At 42.9% G+C, this 20,339-nt stretch overlaps 1 protein-coding gene across 1 annotated transcript; it reads right to left on the reverse strand.

Annotated features, from left to right (window-relative positions):
- Positions 1–1,830: 1,830 nt before the first annotated feature.
- Positions 1,831–14,652, reverse strand: cdkn2c (cyclin-dependent kinase inhibitor 2C (p18, inhibits CDK4); the record flags this gene model as incomplete). Its single annotated transcript, XM_084308454.1, has 2 exons — positions 1,831–2,190; positions 14,521–14,652. The coding sequence occupies 2 exons, from the start codon at positions 14,650–14,652 to the stop codon at positions 1,831–1,833; spliced, it is 492 nt and encodes a 163-aa protein (XP_084164580.1).
- Positions 14,653–20,339: the final 5,687 nt, after the last annotated feature.

A 20,339-nucleotide genomic window follows, 5' to 3' on the forward strand; every position in this document is an offset into this window, starting at 1 on the left:
TCTGAGGTAGTCAGGGAGGGCATTCCATAGGCGAGGAGCAGCCGAGCAGAAGGAGCTTGGTCCTGGGGGGAAGGAGGCGGTTTGTGTTGGCGGAGCGAAGGTTACAGGTGGAGGGTTCTGGGGTGAGGAGATCTTTGAGGTAGGGGGGAGCATTTCCGTGGATGCATTGATGGGTCAGAAGGGATATTTTGTATTCAGTCCGGGTGGTGATGGGGAGCCAGTGAAGTGAGTGGAGGATGGGTGTGATGTGGTCGTACTTACGCACTCTCATCAGGATCCTAGCAGCGCTGTTCTGGATGTATTGGAGCCTCTGGAGACTCTTGCTAGGAATCCCGATGAGAAGTGCGTTACAGTAATCCAGCCTGGAGGAGACAAAGGCGTGGACCAGTTTTTCAGCACCTGGGAGGGTGAGTGTGGAATGGATCTTTTAAATGTTCCTGAGGTGGAAAAAGGAGGTTTTGCAAATGTGTTTGATGTGGGTCTCGAAATTTAGGTGGGGGTACATTTTTACACCAAGGTTGGTGACGGTGGATGAGAGGGGAAGGTCATGGCCTGAGAAGGAGATGCTGGTGATGGGGGAAGTTTGGATCTGGTGGGGGGTACCAATGAGGATGGCTTGTTTTTGAGCTGTTTAACTGTAGGAAGTTTGATTTCATCCACGACTTTATCTCCTCCAGGCAGGAAGTGAGGGTGGATGATGTGGATGATGATGGCAGGGCTGCAGATGATGGGGGAGAGTCCGTTTTAATGTATAGTTGTGTGTCATCAACGTAGCAATGGAAAGAGATGCCATGCTGGCTGATGACAGAGCCAAGGGGGAGCATGTAGAGGGTAAATAGGGTGGGGCCGAGGACTGATCCTTGTGGGACACCACAGGTGACATGATGGGTGTCAGACCTTGCCTCTCCCAAGGAGACATACTCCGTTCTCCCGGTGAGGTAAGAGCTGAACCAATCAAGGACAGAGTCTGATAGTCTGACGGTCGAGGAGGATGTCATGATCGACGGTGTCGAAAGCTGCTGTGAGGTCAAGGAGGATGAGGAGGGAAGGAGAGCCAGCGTCAGCTGTCATCAGTAGGTCGTTGGTGAACCTGACCAGGTTTAACAAGATTATTCTTTGCAGAGTTGAATCAGTTGAATTTTGATCCAGCACCCATCCTGTTGTGTGTCTTTCTTATCATTTCTTATTTAACAAGATTATTCCCCCATCACTTGACAACAACCAGGAAGTTTAGGGACCCTGGGAAGAAGTCATCTCTACGCCCTGCTCCCTACTTGGTAACTCCAGTGACATTCCCACTCTCGGTACTGCCCAGCAGCAACCAAGGGCATTTACACATTACTTGGTCCCGGTATATGGCACAAGGGCTGAATCACACCATATCCTGGGTGTGAAGTTCAAGGGCATTGGTTTGAGATTAGATTCAAATTCAATGTCATTATACAGCACAAGTACAGTACAACAAAAATAAGTTTTAACATCCAACCAGAGTGCAAATGTAACAGTAAAGTACAATATACAATGTAGGCTACAGGTGATTAAACTGGATATAGAAAATATATAAATTTGTATTACTGACTGAGTAATACTCAGTATACGGTGGCACGGTGGTGTAGTGGTTAACACTGTCGCCTCACAGCTAGAAGGTCCAGGGTTCGATTCCCGCTTGGGGACCAGGTGGCCGGGTTGCCAGGTACCCAGGTGGAGTTTGCATGTTCTCCCCGTGCTCGCAAGGGTTTCCCCTCCTGATAAGATAAACCCAATGGAAAAACATGCACAACAGATTGCTAACGCTGTCGCATTCCCTGACGAAAACGGACTGACTGATAATTATAAAGCCATGTACTCCGCAATGTACTGCGCAGTGTCCATTCTGTGGTAGATTAGAGCCAGGTCGTGAGGTGTGTCGCCCTGGAGGTTGCCCATTTCAGGGTTTGTAGTACAACCCATTAGCAGCTGGACCACCTCCAGGTGGCCCTCTCTTGCGGCCAGGTGCAATGGAAGGTTCCCGCGGTCGTCCAAAAGATTCACATCTGCTCCGTGGTCAACCAGCACGCGCACTGTGTCCGCATGACCGCCGCGTGCAGCATCGTGTGTAACGGTGAGGCTGAGGACGGAATCTCGCATGTCGGGAATAGCTCCCGCTCTAAGCAAAGCTTCAGCAACGGCCGGGCTGCCTAGTTTCACCACCTATGAGAAGAGGGAGAGGAACAAGAAGAAGCTATAACCAAATTCAAAGCCTATTTTCAACATTTATGAAGCCTTGGCCTATGAGGGGTATGCATGCTTACCAACTGTCTCGCCTGTTTTATCACCGATATCTAAGAAGGGAGATCCCCCCTTGAACGGCCCTTCTGGTTTCTCTCCTCCACATTGCCTGTGGTGAATTTTTTCCTATTACTTGGTTTTAACTGTGTGGTTTTAGGTGACTTCAATGTCAATTGGGACAGTAAACAGGCTAGAAAGAACTTAAAACAATCCATGGATGCCCACAGCTTTGAACAAATAATCAAACAGCCAACTAGAATTACCAAAACCTCCCAGACCAAAATAGACCTAGTTTTCACCAACCAACCGGATAGAATCACTAAGACCAACAACATGTTGACCGGTATATCTGACCACAATTTCATCTGTTTCACCAGGAAACTCAATAAAACTCGCTTTCTAAAAACATCCAAAAAAATCTGCCACCTCATCAAACTACATCCCAAAAAACCTGCAACAGAGCTTTGAGGATGCAGTGAAAAAGCTTGACTGGTAGGAAATACTATCCTCAATACCACAGAAATACTGCACCCTCTTCACAGCAAAAATCAAGGAGACGATGGCCTCCTTCTCTAGGAAGGGGAGCCAAAAAGTCAAAAAACAAACCCACCTCCCATGGCTAGATCACAGCTGCAGACAGCAATTGAAAGACAGGGACTCATTCCTCAAACAGAGCTTAAAGTCTGGACTGTCTATCGACAGACAGAGATTCACGCATGCTAGGAACAAGGTCACACAGACCCTCAGAAAGGCCAAAGCAAACTTCTTTATTAGTATAATTGAAGCAGGAAAAGGGAACGGCAAATAAAATCTGGCAAACCTTGAATAAACTCCTAGGCAAACACCACAATCGGGAAAAAGACCCCCTAGAACTGAATGTGAATGACATACTAGTTAAAGACCCCACAGTACTGGCCTGCACCCTCAACGAACACTTTTTAAATAGTGTTCTAGACAGCACCAAACACTTTGCCCCCTCCAGTATCCTACCAAACCCAGTAACCAACACCCAGCACCTCTTTGAACTGGAGGAGATAACAGAGCCTGAAGTGAAAAAGATCATTCTGGCTCTGAAAGGCTCCAAAGCCAAGGACGCCTACGGGCTCGACACTGATTTCCTCAAAACATACTCTGATGCACTCATTAAACCCATCACTCTACTAGTGAATCAATCAATCACCTCCAGGGAAGTTCCATCATCCTGGAAGAAGGCCACGGTGACCCCTATCTTTAAATCTGGCAACAAGGCACTGGTGACCAATTATAGGCCCATCAGTATACTTCCTGTCATATCCAAAGTTGCAGAGAAGTGGGTGTCGAATCTCATGACTAAACATCTCGACTTGGGCCCCACCCCACTTAACCCAATGCAGTTTGGATTCCGTGCCCTTCAGTCAACAGAGTCAGCCAACTGTCTGTTTGTTGAAAAGGTCAAGAGTGCACTAGATAGCAACAAGTATGTTGGTGCTGTCTTCTTAGACCTTAGCAAGGCTTTCGACTGTGTCAACCATAATATCCTCCTAACCAAACTAACTCACTTCAATTTCTCAGCTGCTACAATAGAGTGGTTTAGATTCTACTTATCAAACCGAAAACAATGTGTCACGGTCAATGGCGCCAAGTCCCCATATCTAGACAACCCTGTAGGTGTCCCTCAGGGATCAATCCTTGGGCCCCTGCTATTCTCCCTGTATATCAATGACCTGCCAAATGTGTGTCCCGAACTCAATGTACAGATGTATGCCGATGACGCAGTCATCTACACACAGGGCAAGGACATAGAGTTGATTACATCTAGGCTCACACTAGACAAGGTACAATGCTGGCTAAACAGCACCTGTCTCCTACTTAATGCGAAAAAGACTGTGTGCATGTTCTTTAGCAAGCGTCCAGAAACCATCAAGCGGTCAAATGTGTTCCTGAGCAGGCACGTGCACACATAGAGGCCAAGAGGTGCTTGAGCACCTGCCTTTTTGAGCCTCATCAAAAAAGTGTGCCTTTTTTTTTTTTACCGTTACGCATATAGACTGCTCTTCCAACTGAAAAATGTCAGGATAGAATCAAAATATTAGGTAAAGAGAGAGAGATGCCCCATATTCCATTGCAGTTTGCACGGCATCCTCAGCGTGCCTCTCCGCGGTCAGGGCCACCTCAGGGGGTGTGCGAGCAGTGCGGTCGCACAGGGCCTCGCGGGAAGGGGGGCCTTGCACAAAATAAAATAAAAAGAAAATATTTTTTATTTGTAATTTTTTTTATTATTTTTTTTTATTTTAATTTAAAAAAAATTGCGAGGCCCCCCTTCCCGCGAGGCCCTTTTTCATCACAGACCTAAAATCTAGTTTTGCTTATATGCTTATATATTTCACATTAGACACGTTTGTAGAATGTGTGTGACTTGTTCCTGGCTCTGCAGCTTTGCAGCAGACATACTCACTATTGGAGCTCTGGGGCTCTGCAGCAGACATACTATTGGTTTCAACGAATGGAGGGGTTACATCATGTGTACGCCGGCGTGCGTCAGCTGCGTTTGACTATTTCGCGCGTGGAGCTTTGGAGGTTATGCTTAGTTATGCCAGCCAAGAGGAAGAGGACGGTCATTCGGCAGATGGACTGAAGATGAAAGTTGTTGCATGTTAGACAGTTCAGTCAGGCTAGCCATGTCGGCTTATCTAAAGGCAAGGACAGCTAGTTAGCTTTAGCTACGTTATAATATCGAGTGCTAACGTGTGGTTCAGTCGGGATAGCCATGATGATGTTGGCTAGTAGCTAGCTTAGCTAAAGGCTAACTAGCATTAGCTAACCTAGAGAGAGCGCGTGCAGCATTGTTATGCCAAGATGAAGAGGACGGTCATTCGGCAGATGAACTTCGTCAACTCCACGCGGTTGTCTCCATCCTCTTGGACGTTTGGTGAGTTTTTAATGCACTCTATTCTATTCCCGCCGTGGATATATCTTTCTCTCTCTCTCGGGAGCCAAGCGGGCCGGCTAGCTGTTGTAGCTAATGTTATATTGAGCCAAAGCGGGCCGGCTAGCTAACGTTATATTGAGCCAAACGGGCCGGCTAGCTGTTGTAGTAGCTAACGGTGTGTGGCCTGGTGTCAGTACCTGGCTACTCTATTTGCAGTTAGCCTATTTAGCTGATGTCGGCCATTGGCTCCTTGCTACTTTGTTTTCTCTGGTATAGACCCTCTTCTCTTTGGATTTAAGTGTTGATCTTTGTCCTTTTGGATCTATGTATATTCATGTTGCCTTTGTGAAGTTATCTTTTCCTTCTGTTTTGTTCTTCCATTAAACGTTGAATATCCTTTAGGGGCTCATCTTTGCTTATCTCTCTCATACATGCTCTCTCTCTAACACACACACAGACATGCTCTCTCTCTCTAACACACAAACACACATGCTCTCTCTCTCTCTTTCTAACACACACAGACATGCTCTATATCTCTCTCTAACACACAAAATGACATGCTCTCTCTCTATATTTCTCTCTCTTTCTAACACACATATACATGCTCTCTCTCTAACACACACACACAAACAGACATGCTCTCTCTCTATCTCTCTCTTTCTAACACACACAGACATGCTCTATCTATCTCTCTCTCTTCAATTCAAATGGGCTTTATTTCACATTCTTGTATTTCTCCCAGTAGGTATGGGAGTTTTGAGTTATTGTCGATGTTTTCAAAGTCTCTTTGGGTGTTTGCAATTTGTGGGAAGTATGTCTTGGTATAGTGGGCAGGTTGTTAAGAAGTGGAGCTCGGTTTCCACCTCATCTTGTGTGCAGTGGGTCTGTCTTCGCTTGGGAGCCAGGTCTGCCTATGGCGGCCTTTCTCGATGGCTAGGCTGTGCTCGCTGAGTCTGTACCTAGTCAAGGATCTTCTTAGTATTGGGTCAGTCACAGTGCTCAGGTATTCTGCCACTGTGTACTCTCTGTTTAGGGCCAAATAGCATTTCAATTTGCTCTGGTTTTGGGTTGTTTCTTTCCAATGTGTCTCTCTCTCTCTCTCTCTCTCTCTCTCTGGCCTTGCTCTGGTGGAGGGTCAGGGGCATTGCCGGGTCTGTGCAGCGATAACACTGTATATTGACTGTAGAACGGGAGCTCTCTCTCGCTCTCTCTCTTGCTATATGTTGACTGTATCATGCCTAGCCTGAAAAAAATGACCTTTTAGACCTTTTAGGGGGGCCTCGCGTTTAAATCTCGCACAGGGCCTCGCATTTCTCCCAGGCGGCCCTGTCCGCGGTCCTATATATTTTATGCATAGCGTGGGTGGTGATGATGATGATGATGATGATAGAAACCACTGTGGCGCATACAGTTGAATGCTGGTATTACACTCATTGAGGGACACGAAGAAGTCAAGTCCGATGGGATTTGGGAATCTCAAATACAAATCGGGATTGGAATAAAAAATGCATTTATATTAAACAATACAGAATATACAGCACTTCTTGGGGTCTGTAGGGTAAGCACTTATTCCCTCCCCCCTGAACATTTATGGAGATGTATGGGCCTTTTAAGTCAGTGATAAAAGTGTCTTTCAAGGATAAGTGAGCTCCTGCACTGATTATTATAGATCAATATTCAATATTTGATCACCAAAACCCCCCAAAAAGCATAAAAAGGGGGCCTCCCGCCCGAAAAGGGCCCTTAAAAATCGTGCTTGCGCGCTCGGTTAATATATACACACAAGTGTAGTGCCCTTTTCAGCCTTTGAGCACCTGCCCCTCTAAAGACCTGTGCACGTCCCTGTTCCTGAGGAAGGAGGGAAGGAAGGAAGAACTAGAACTTGTTTCCCACTTAAAATTCCTTGGGGTCATCTTGGACTCAAACCTGACCTTTAAGAAACACATAAAGAAAGTGAGGAACACCATCAACTTCAACATTTCCAACTTCAAACAAAAACACTTGAAGCCGCAAAGACATACCTACACTGTATGGTCTTCTCCCACATTGAATATTGCCTTCTAAACTGGTCATTTACTGGGGCCACAGCCATGAAACCCATAGAACAACTTTACAACAGAGCATTGAAGGTATATGAATATGACAGGAAACAGTACTCATACCACCACTGTAAAATCCTGGATAAGCATCAAATTTTAAATTTTGAAAACATCAGAGTTATAAAAGTTCCTGCTTTGTATATAAATGCCTGCACAGATTAGCCCCTCCCCCTCTCAAGGAGTTTATCCACGAGAAAAGGAACACTGGATTAGCCACTAGGTCAAACACCAGAGGGGATTGTGAGGTCCATTTTAGAAAGACCGCCTTCAGCAAAAATGTTCTATCGATAAAGGGAAGTGGAACATGGAACAGCCTTCCGGTCCCCAAGGGAATGTACCACTCTGTCCACCTTTAGGGGCCAACTCAGGAAATGGCTGTTAGACAGCCAAATATGCACTCATTATGGATGTTGTACTGACTGAATGTCATGTTAGTGTGGTCATGTCAGTGATGTCAGTTTTTATGAATGAACGTTGTATGGTCCGTTTTGTGTTATGTTAGGACTACGGGTGGAAATTAGCCCTACTATTCCCGGCATATTTACGTCCTTATCATGCTGTGATGTTATGCATACACTCATGTAAATGATGTTCATTAATTTGCATTGTCCTTAATAAACAAATCTTAAACGAGTTTTTCCTTACCTTCGCGTGGGGTATATGTCTGCAGTGTTGCATTCATTTATTTAAAAATGTTTGGACTTCATAGTGTTTTTGTCATAATTTTTTACTCTGCACTATTAGGATATGCATACATTTGTTTTGCCTATAGGCCAACCAAAAAGTTGCTGTGGCAGACCAGGCTATACAAGTCATGCAAGAATATGGTATTTTGAAGAAAATAACACAGAGCCTAAATTAGGCTAATATGGCTACTATATTCTGAAGATATATGGTTTGGGCTTTTTTGTTGTTGAATCAATTAAATGGGAAATGGGACCTTAGTCCAATAAAAATGTTATTGTCGAAAATATGAGTAGACTTTATTTGTACAGTTTAGAGTTGTCCAACATAATTTCAAGTAAAATGTTTGCATTGGCTTAATTCTAGTTAGTTCTTTAGTTCTTTAATAGTTGTCATACAGAAGTACAGAATACTTTCATACAAAATGCTTCTTACTGTTACGCTCCAGAGACTGTGCTAGACAAGATAGTATCAAATAACATAATAACATAATATAGCATGAATTTAGAAGAAGAAAATGAGGTCACAGTTGTTTGGTATAGACATATGTACAATGTTCTGAGTTACCATATAATATACAATACACAACTATGCAGTGTACTAATGTACAGTACTATCTAGTGCAAAGCAGAAATGGGATGAGGTACAATTTTAGGTACAATTTACAGTAAGGTGTACGAGTTGTAGTGCAATCCTTCATCCATAAATATAAAGTGTGGGGAGTGGGTGCTACAGTGTGTTTGTTTAAAGTGGGTGTGTGCTATAAAGTGTGTGTAGTGGGTGCTACAGTGTGTTTGTTTAAAGTGAGTGTGTGCGTGTGGATGTGTGTGCTATGTGTGTTTGGTGGTTGTTGTTGTGTAGTGTTCATTCATTGTTCGTTTAGCAGCCTGATGGCCTGGGGATAGAAGCTACTTCTGAGTCTTTCTGTGCTCGCCTTGAGACTCCTGTATCGCTTGCCTGACGGCAGCAGTTCAAAGAGGCAGTTGTTCGGGTGGCTCGAGTCCTTAATAATTCTCTTAGCCTTCCCCTTGCAACGCTTGTAGTAAATGTTCTGGAGGGTGGGGAGCCCCCCTCCGATTGTGCGTTCGGCTGAACGTGTCACTCTTTGTAGTCTGCTTTGGTCTTTTGCAGTGCTATTCCCAAACCAGGAGGTGATGTTGCCGGTCAAGATGCTCTCTATTGTACATGAGTAGAAGTTCTTAAGTTCTTAATTTATTATATGCATACATTTACAGTGTAGATTACACACACACACACACACACACACACACACACACACACACACACACACACACACACACACACACACACACACACACACACACACACACAGACACACACACACACACACACACACACACACACACACACACACACACACACACACACACACACACACACACACACATTTTGCATGTTATAGAGCTCCCATATGTTTGCAATGTTTAGGAAGAAGACCATGGTCAAATAGTTGGATAGGATATAGGATAATAGGATAAAGCAAGGTATCTTTGTGGCATATGCATCTGCATAGACCTTTTTGTAATTGTGGTATTTATTTTTATGTTTGTATAAAAATGTGTAAACATTTTCAAACCTAAAGCAGGTGTGCACAACATGGACCTTCAGATTAAGGTTATCTGCATGCATTTTATAAATTGAATAGCCCCAAATCAATATAAATCCATGCAGGACTGCAGGTGTGTATACTGTAACACATTATCATGAATGTAATAACAGTGAATTATTGTAGTTGTGAAACAAGCATTTTCAAAGGATAGAGCCACCATTTCCTGATCAACCCAATTTCCCTGTTTAAGACAAACTACAATGCCCTCAATATCATAGAAGGTAAATGTATTTGTATATCGCTTTTCTGGATTAAAATCACAAAGTGCTTTACAGGCAGTAAAAAGTTAATAAAAATAACATAACCACACACGTTACATCACATATAAATAGAAAGTTTGTAAAATACAAACGCTACACCGCATATACATGATCAATTAAATCAAATTAAATCAATAAAAAGGTTTGTTTAAAGGACTCCACACCATCAGCCGACCTGATTTCACAGGGTAGCTAATTCCATAATTTAGGTACTATATGACTGAAATAGTCTGGTCACCTTTGGTTTTAAGTTTGCGTGCCAGTTTAACAAACTTAACCTCACGAGTCACGACATGACGCAGGCCTACTTGGCCTTGTTCCGAGGCCACCACCACGACCAGTGAGTCTGGGGGAGGTAATGAAGTTTCTGTCATTCATAGTTCAATGAATGGAAAAAAATCCATATCCTGCTGCCAGGTCTCTGTGAGAAACAAAAGTGGTGATGGCCTGCGGCAAGGTACGAAGCAGGTGGATGTTTTGTAGGCTTTATGGTCATCCGGAAACAGGTTTCTGAGACAGAAACAGGCTGGCTGTTCCTTAGTTGTTGTTGCAATTTTGGGGACAGTGGTATCAAGTCCAAGCATGACTCCTCCTGAGTCCTCCTGGATTTAACTTAGGGGCGACGGTTCAGGAGGTACAGTGGTCGTAGTCAGAAGGTTCCCGTTTCGGTTCCCGTTTCGATTCCCGCTCCTCCCAGGGCATGCAGCGTGTCCATGTGTCCTTGAGCAAGACACTAACGGTTAACCTCTAATTGCTCCCAATGGCAGGGGCGTAATTAACGTGGGGGAAACGGGGGACATGTCCCAGGCACTTTTTCAGAAGGCAGTTTTTGTCCCCTGCACTTTTTTACCGTCCAAAAACAATGTTACACGATAATAAACGGAGAGTCGACAAGCACTGGACCACACGGAAAATGGCTGCTAGCTCCCTTTAGACCGCCCACAAGCAGTAACAGCGGTGCATTGGTCTATACCAGGGGTTCCCAAACTTTTCAGGCCGCGACCCCCAAATAACGGTGTCAGAGAGCTGCGACCCCCACTATTATAGGAGGTAAAAAAATATATATATATATAATTATTATTATTTATTTTTTTATAAATGGAAATGTATGGTTGAAACATGCAAACGTTCAAACACACACACTAATAAGCATTGGAGGCTTTTAACCAGGGCCGGACTGGGGAAATCATTCAGGCCAGGAAATATAGTGCAAAATATAGCGCCAGTCAGGCCACTTTTTAAGCAGGGGGTCTGGCGGTCCCCCACCAGGAAATTCTTTGTTACAAAGACTTCATTTCCTGCATTCTGGTGCAGGAATTATTTTATTTGTACCCTTTAAATGCCAGTGTTTGTGATGGCATCACAAATTATTGTTAAAAAACAGGCTAGCACATGTATGATTAGCAACAACACTGATTTGGATGGATTTTCTGTTTTTTTTGTAATGTCAGAGATTTAAAATAATACAATCTTTTATTCAACTTCAGCCCTGATCATAACACCACATATTCATTTTATAATTCGAACCCTTTAAATGCCAGTGTGTGTGATGGCATATATTTGCAATATATCAAATGCAAAGTAGATTTTTCTGGGGGGGGGTTATTACAGGCATGTGTCAATGATTAGCAACAACAGTTTTTTGTAAGGGTCCCGCCTCCACCAATCACATGCGGCTCCCTTTGTGTGTGTGTGAGAGCAAGAGAGAGAGAGAGATAGTTTTCCAACTTGTGTGAGTTGCAGTGATCTCCTGGTTGTTCCCCACCTAGGTTATCTAACTATTGCGCTGCTGCAACTATATAAACACTGGCCTGGCTTGCTTCTAAGTTCAGTGGCCTGACTGCATACAACAACATTAAAAAATATATATATATTTATCATCTGGCGACCCCCACTTTGGGAACCCCTGGTCTATACTATTAAATAACACTTGGCTGGCCCAATCACATCTCAAGTTCACCTGCCAGGAGCAAGGCAGCGCAATAGGGTATATCTGCAGAGCCGCAAGCCCAACGTCTGGGCGGGTGAGGACTCGACAGCATTTGCATTTCTGTGTTCCGTGTTGCAGGTTAGGGTTAGGGTTAAGGTTAAGGTTAGGGTTAGGGTTAATGTTAAGGTTAGGGTTAAAAATAAACAGCACAAACTGACTACTTCCGGGTTTTACAGGAAACAAGACAAGGTACAAGCCCCGACGCCCCGCCCACGCACAGTCAAACAGAGTACAAGCCCCGAAGCCCCGCCTCAAACAGAGTACAAGCCCCGAAGTCCCGCCTCAAACAGAGTACAAGCCCCGAAGTCCCGCCTCAAACAGAGTACAAGCCCCGAAGCCCCGCCCAGACGTTGGGCTTGCGGCTCTGCAGATATACCCTACTCAGGCAGCGAGTCGTCGGGTCTGTGTCACACTGACTGCAATGAGACAGACAGCGGAGAACTGTTTGTGTGTGAGAGACACGGCCCGGGCACAGTGACTGACTGACTGTACACATATTTAACACAATGCCGCCTCCTCCTAAAAAAGCCAAGTTAAAAAAAACGTGTGGTGGACCGTGGATGCCACCAAATATAGAAAAATCACGGACCCCCCTCGTAATGGCATCCAATGTAATAAAAAAAGTCAACCAACGAACTAGATTCTTGTACCGGATCTCCTCTCTGGTAAACAAGAATACCCTGAGGACTCTGGCAGGAGCACTCATTCAAGGGTACTATGACTATGCGTGCACCTCATGGTACCAAAGCACCTCAAAGGCGCTTAAAACAAAATTACAAACATCACAAAACAAACTGGTCAGACTACTACTTGACCTGAACCCCAGAACCCACCTCACCCCTGCCCACTTTGCCAACCTAGGATGGCTTAGAGTAGACGACAGAGTACAGCAACTTGCAATGGGCCTGGTCTACAAGATACACTATACGACCGGGGTGCCCATGTACATGTCAAAATACTTCCCAAAGGTCAGTGAATACCACAACCACTACACCAGAGGAAGCTCAACAAATCATGTTAAACCCAGATTCGGCTCAAACAAGGGACTAAACACGTTTCGCAATTATGCCACAACAATGTGGAACGCCCTACCCAAAGCTGTAAAGGAATGTGAATCCCTGCCCACATTCAAAACCGCCCTTAAAGAGCACCTACGGGAGGCTGCAATTCGAAACTGGCCACCGTAAATGCCCAAAACCCCCACCACCTCCTAATAGACAGTCTCCTCCCCACCGCATGTATATATTCCCTCCCCGCCGTATGTATATTCCCCTCCCACCCACCCACCCCCTCCTAATGTACAGTCCCCTCCCCATCATATGTATATACTCTGTCAGGATCTAGGGGTAACAGTACTGTATATTTGAATACCGCCTATGTCACAAATGTATCAGTACTAAATACCTATATGTCCCTATGCCATAAATGTCATGTATGTTATGTATGTCATAAATGTCTATATGAATTGAAAATGGGGGACCCTGATGGAAACAAGACAAACGTCTTTCTCAGGTCTGCATCCCCTTAACAATTGTATGTATTGAGCCGTACTGTATTGTACCCATTCTGCAATCTGTTAAATAAAGTTTTCATTCATTCATTCATTCAATGTCCCCTGAGTCTCTCGAGTCAGAACAACACGAGCAGGCAGCGACATCATGTGTTAGCTGATGAAACGGTAAGGAATAGTCATTAGCAGGGAGTTCATGAACAGGATCAGTCTGACCTGACGGCTGACGAGCTAATTCCCATTGCTAAATGCACGAAAATCGAGTTTTTTAATGAATGAATGAATTACTTTGTCATTATACAAGTACAGCAGGTATACCGAATAATATAACGAATAATACTGTACTTATAAATACTATACTGGTCTGTGCTGCTGTGCAGCAGGTATACTAACGAATAATATAACGAATAATACTGTACTTATAAATACTATACTGGTCTGTGCATTGAGCTTAATAAACATGGCACATATTGCAAGATCAAGGTTATTATTATCATCATATTAAAAATTCAGTAATGTTTGTGAACTCATATAGCCGCCAGCAGACCCTGAGGAGGAGCAGGCGATGACAGAGGACAGTGACAGGGAGAGTCTGCAGGGTGTAACATTAGCTGAAGAAATGGTATTGTAGACTGGTACGTTTTTCTGTGATGTGTGCGTTTGTGCAAGGACATGCACATGCATATTTCTCATCCTATAATAATTGTGTGTGTGTGTGTGTGTGTGTGTGTGTGTGTGTGTGTGTGTGTCCCCCCACTGCTCAAACTAAAGTTTCGCCCCTGGCAGGTTGGCACCTTGGTTGCCTCCGCCATCGGTGTGTGCACGTGTGAGTGAATGGGTGAACGAGGAACCTAAATTGTAAAGCGCTTTGGATAAAAGCGCTATATAAAATAAATGCACCATTCACCATTAACTAATGTATTGTAATGCTTGCAATATTATTTTGTGATTATAATTTAAGAATATGTATATGTTTCTCATAACCAGAAAAGGGTTTATAAAATATATTTTCATTATGTTAACTGAATTAACTGATTTCGTCTGACAAATATTGTCTACAACACTGCATGGAGATACTAATATTTACACATTCAAATTTTATATGAGCACACTTTTTTTTAAGTTTCCTTATAGGCCAAGTCATTAATTTGAGGAAGAATAGCTTACCAACCTGCAATGAAGTCCTTCCATATATATTCAAGCCATTTACATCTGCTCCATTTTCCAGCAAAGACCAGACTTCAGGTAAATCTCCTCTGGCAGATGCGTTGCTGAGCTTGTTAGCCTGTGAGCCTTCAGCCATTCTTGAAAGAAGAAGAATGAGACAAGTGATTTTGATTCTATATTACAGAAGGTTTCAACACCACTGCCTTTATCACTAAAGGTCCATTGTGATAGGCTGGTTGGGACTGGTGGGAGTTTGCAGGCATAGAATATATTAAGGTAGAATTGCTATTACACTATGAACAGACATGACAACTGCATGTCATGCAATCTTTTTTGTATTATACCATTTAGACAATTCATAAAAAGAAAATATTTTCAAAGTGATACAAGTTATACATTTTAAAGTTACACTTCTATTTTATCTACTATATCTATTTGCAATGCATGAATGCCACTTGGTTAGAGTGCGATGTCACACAATGCACTCATGAGTTTGAAAAATGCATGTTGGTCAATGAGCTTCATACACTTTTAGTGCCAACATTTAGATTTGAGTGCCATTAAAATAGTTATGTTCTGGGCCAAGTAAGATGGCTGCCCAAAGTTCCACTGCAGACAATTTGAAGGTATATGGCTCGGCCTATTTCATCAACGAATAATATTCAGACAATAATCACTTGACTCAGTTAATGTCTAGTTAAAATGTCAACACATTACCTGTGAAGAGACTACTGATACAAAACATTAAGAACAGCTGCCCACTGAGTACACTGCACACGATTAATGTATCTATTGTCTCGTGGCAAGAGACAACAAGACAAGGAGGTGCACATCGTCCCTATCTCGTGACTGAAATGGTTTTTATAAAGTAGCTTTACCCTAAATCCACCCAATGCAGAAAATAATTAAATATGTTCTCATGATATAGCATATTATGGAAATATATATATATTTTTAAATGGCATCTTTAAATACAGTGTAAACGTTCCCTATTTAAATTAAACAAATATTTGAAAAAGTTGGTCCTCATATAAGGCTATATTTCATAAATGTATGGACACATTCAATTGACGTCAACAAGCTTATAACCATTCGGCTCTGCCATGGGCTCGCAGTCGCAACACATTATGGCAAAAAAATATATATTATATGTTGATATTGATACAATTTATTTTCTGTATGGGTATCAGTCGGGTACCGTATAGTCTTAGACTTAGTCAGATTCCCCCTAATCTCTTAACAGAGTCGTCCATACATTTAACTGAGAATATGGCCAACTGAATTCAGACATGCAGTAGCCAGCTATATTTACAGTAGGCCGGGCCCCTAAAAGTTAGGCTTGCTGCAGGCCTGTTCATTTGGAAAAAGTTCCAGCCTGAGATTTCTAAAATGTGATTAAAGATGAGAGAATATCGGTAACAATAGGCTAGTAATAATAATGTTGAAAATTACTTTCATGTTTACCTTGTTTTTATTAGCTCAGTCGTGCTATATTACGACTTTATTATTATTTCAGAATAAACAGCGGCTTGAACGATATACAAAGAAATATAACAATATACAATCACACTATCAGCTACAAGAGCCAATATACATTTACCTTGAAAAAGATTAAGTCTCTTCTACTTTTATCAACGTATGTTACAGATTTGTTTTAATTAATTTTGAACAGCTTTAGAATGGCAGCCTATCGATACATTTAGTTGTTGACAGATAGGCTACTGCAGGAAAGCCCCTTGTACGTGCAATGATGATCAAATGCAAGGGCTGCATTTGGCTGGAAATGTAGTAGGTATAGGGACGGGTATAAGCTATATATTATTATTTATATTGTTGATAATAACTAATCTAAACATTAGGTAGTCTAGTCTAGCTCATAGGGGACACAATTTTGAAAAATATGGCATTTGATAAAACTTACTTTAATTTAGGGCGATATACAACTTGTGCATATACAAATAAAAACAACGATTTCTCCCGAGTGCGGTCCCTATTCCATTTTTTGGGCGTTGTAGAAAAGCCATAACAGAGGCTTTCCCCTGTAGTTCTCGATCATCCATAGCTCACTGAAGCACATGAAAATGACTGAATAACGCGCCAACGCACGTGTTATTTTGTCCAATCCGTAGCCACAACTGGGGGAAACATCGGAATGTAAAAAATAAAGAATAATGGATTTAGAAGATGCGCTGACATTTATTAAGTCTACTTCCCGCTCATTTTCAAAATATGTAGCAAAATGTAGGCAGCGCTCAGTAGACTGTCTTGTTTCTATATGAATTGAAAATGGGGGACCCTGATGGAAACAAGACAAACGTCTTTCTCAGGTCTGCATCCCCTTAACAATTGTATGTATTGAGCCGTACTGTATTGTACCCATTCTGCAATCTGTTAAATAAAGTTTTCATTCATTCATTCATTCATTCCAATAAGAAATGATTCGACAAAAATGCCAATCGTTTGTACTACAGGCAACCTGAGGGCTTTTCAGCGAATCGTCTATGATGTGACCGCTAACAGAGAAGACTTCAAGTTCATGGTGATGTCACACACAAAAAATTGCCATACGTGATTAACAGTCATCATTACGCGGAATACTTAGGCTATTTTCAGTTTCATAGATAGTCATACCGAAGAGATGATGATCCTCCAAAATTAAACCGGTGTTATTATAACGCGATCCCATGTCCTCCAAACGTTAACATGATACGACCTACATTGCTCACGTGCTCCGCAAATATCCAAACACCGCAAGAGATCACCATTTAGTCGAGAAACTCACAGTCACAGATATACAGCAACAGTTTAGTTCTGATATTTGAAATAGCTGCATTGACAGATAGTCTGGTGATTGGACAAGAGCTAGAATAATGGGCGGGACAAGACACCGACATCATGTTCTTGCAACATTGTAACCGAGTAGGCTGTGACGCCAAACCCCCGTACAGGCTTTCAGCTGCAGACTTGTTATTACCATGGCATCTTTTTATAAAATCCCAATTAGTCTTTTCACGAAAACAGTTACCTCCATGCAAAACGAACGTGAAATCTATGCGACCATCATATCCAAATATGTTTTGATTGATTGATTGATTGATTGAACATTTTATTAACAGATTGCAGAATGGGTACAATACAGCTCAATATACACACAAGACGAAAGTCTTGTTTACAATACATCAGGGTCCCCCATTTTCAATTCATCATAACATATATGACATACACATACAGAGACAGTACTGTTACATCTATGACATACCAGATTTACAAATACAGTATTGTTGATACAAAAAGAGTATCATATACATTTGACGAAGAAACTGTACATTGGAGGAGGCGGGGTGGGGATGGGTAGGCGGGGTATGGGTTGTTTGATTATATCGTCAACTGACTGGGCAACACGCATGTCAATAACATCGAATAGACTAGAGCTTTTTACTTTCTCATCATCATATCGCCATCTCGCGTTGGGAAACAGAGCTCACGGCTGGTGATGTGCTGTCATGTCACTGTCAGCGCTTTGCCTTTGAGATATCGTACTCGCCCCCATGTGGGCTAAATCAAATCATAACTACTAAGTTCTATAAATGCCCGGCGGCACCCCCTGTGGTGCGACATCTGGGTATTATATTATACCGGGAACTAAACGTCTTGAAATCTGTATCGTTATAAACCTAAACAAAAAATACCCCAATTCCATTTGTCTGCGCCACCTGCGTCTCATCTGTCCGCGTAAAGATTTTCCCTAACGCACATTCAGTTCCTCGTTCGGGTTCCGCGATCTGATTGGCCACTGACGTTTCTCTCAGCGCCAATCGCGTTACGCCTAGTTCTATTGATTGATTGATTGATTGAAAACTTTATTAACAGATTGCAGAATGGGTACAATACAGTACAGCTCAATACACACAATTGTTAAGGGGATGCAGACCAGAGAAATACTTTCGTCTTGTTTAAATCAGGGTCCTCCATTTTCAATTCATCAGGATATGACATACATGACATACAGATATACTGCTACATCTATACATTTATGACATACCAGATTTGCAAATACAGTACTGTTTGTGATACAAAAATAGTCCAGAAAAGAGTATATACATTTGACGTAAAAACTGTACAATGGAGGAGGTTGGGTAGGTGGGCTGGGGTTGGGTGGGTGGGTGGGGGGGGGCTGTACATTGGAGGTGGTTTGTGGAGCTCCCTCTGGTGTTGTGATCGTGGTATTCACTGACCTTTGGGAAGTATTTTGACATGTACATGGGTACCTTGGTCGTGTAGTGTATCTTGTAGACCAGGCCCATTGCAAGTTGCTGTACTCTGTCGTCTACTCTAAGCCATCCTAGGTTGTCAAAGTGGGCAGGGGTGAGGTGGGTTCTAGAAGTAAGGTCAAGCAGTAGTCTGACCAGTTTGTTTTGAGATGTTTGTAATTTTGTTTTTAGCGCCTTTGAGGTGCTTTGGTACCATGAGGTGCAAGCATAGTCGTAGTACCCTTGAATGAGTGCTCCTGCCAGAGTCGTCAGGGTATTCTTGTTTACCAGAGAGGAGATCCGGTACGAGAATCGTTGGTTGACTTTTTTTTATTACATTGGATGCCATTTTGTCACAGGAAAGATTAGCCTCTAGGATGGAACCCAGGTAGGTAATTTCATCTTTCCTTGTGACAATATTGTCACCCACTGTAACTGAGAAGCCGTCGGTCTTGCTGAGTTTGTTATTTGAACCGAAGAGAATGGACTCTGTTTTGCCCATGTGTAATCACTGGTTAAGCTTGGCGACTCTTTCGAAGTTGGTTAAGGTTAGAGTTTGTCTTAGAGCAGGGCGATAGACCACCAGCCCTGATTCCAAACTCTAACCTTAACCAACTTCGAAAGAGTCGCCAAGCTTAACCAGTGATAGAACTAGGCGTTAGCTTGTGACTGCAATTGTTCCTGTTTGCGGACGACTCAGCCCTGCTGGTCTCTGACAAGAACAAGTTGCAGGTTGAAAAAACCCTCAGCTCGGAACTAGGCAAAATCTGAATATGGCTCGCTGATAACAAACTATCATTACACATGGGCAAAACAGAGTCCATTCTCTTCGGTTCAAATAACAAACTCAGCAAGACCGACGGTTTCTCAGTTGCAGTGGGTGACAATATTGTCACAAGGAAAGACGAAATTACCTACCTGGGTTCCATCCTAGAGGCAAATCTTTCCTGTGACAAAATGGCATCCAATGTAATAAAAAAAGTCAACCAACGAACTAGATTCTTGTACCGGATCTCCTCTCTGGTAAACAAGAATACCCTGAAGACTCTGGCAGGAGCACTCATTCAAGGGTACTACGACTATGCGTGCACCTCATGGTACCAAAGCACCTCAAAGGTGCTTAAAACAAAATTACAAACATCACAAAACAAACTGGTCAGACTACTACTTGACCTTACCCCCAGAACCCACCTCACCCCTGCCCACTTTGACAACCTAGGATGGCTTAGAGTAGACGACAGAGTACAGCAACTTGCAATGGGCCTGGTCTACAAGATACACTATACGACTAAGGTACCCATGTACATGTCAAAATACTTCCCAAAGGTCAGTGAATACCACAACCACTACACCAGAGGAAGCTCATCAAAAAATGTTAAACCCAGATTCGGCTCAAACAAGGGACTAAATACGTTTCGCAATTATGCCACATCAATGTGGAACGCCCTACCCAAAGCTGTAAAGGAATGTGAATCCCTACCCACATTCAAAACCGCTCTTAAAGAGCACCTACGGGAGGCTGCAATTCGAAACTGGCCACCGTAAATGCCCCAAACCCCCACCACCTCCTAAT

Source organism: Notolepis coatsorum (assembly GCF_963971535.1).
Source record: "Notolepis coatsorum genome assembly, chromosome: 2".
In the NCBI taxonomy this organism is placed as follows: Eukaryota; Metazoa; Chordata; class Actinopteri; order Aulopiformes; family Paralepididae; genus Notolepis; species Notolepis coatsorum.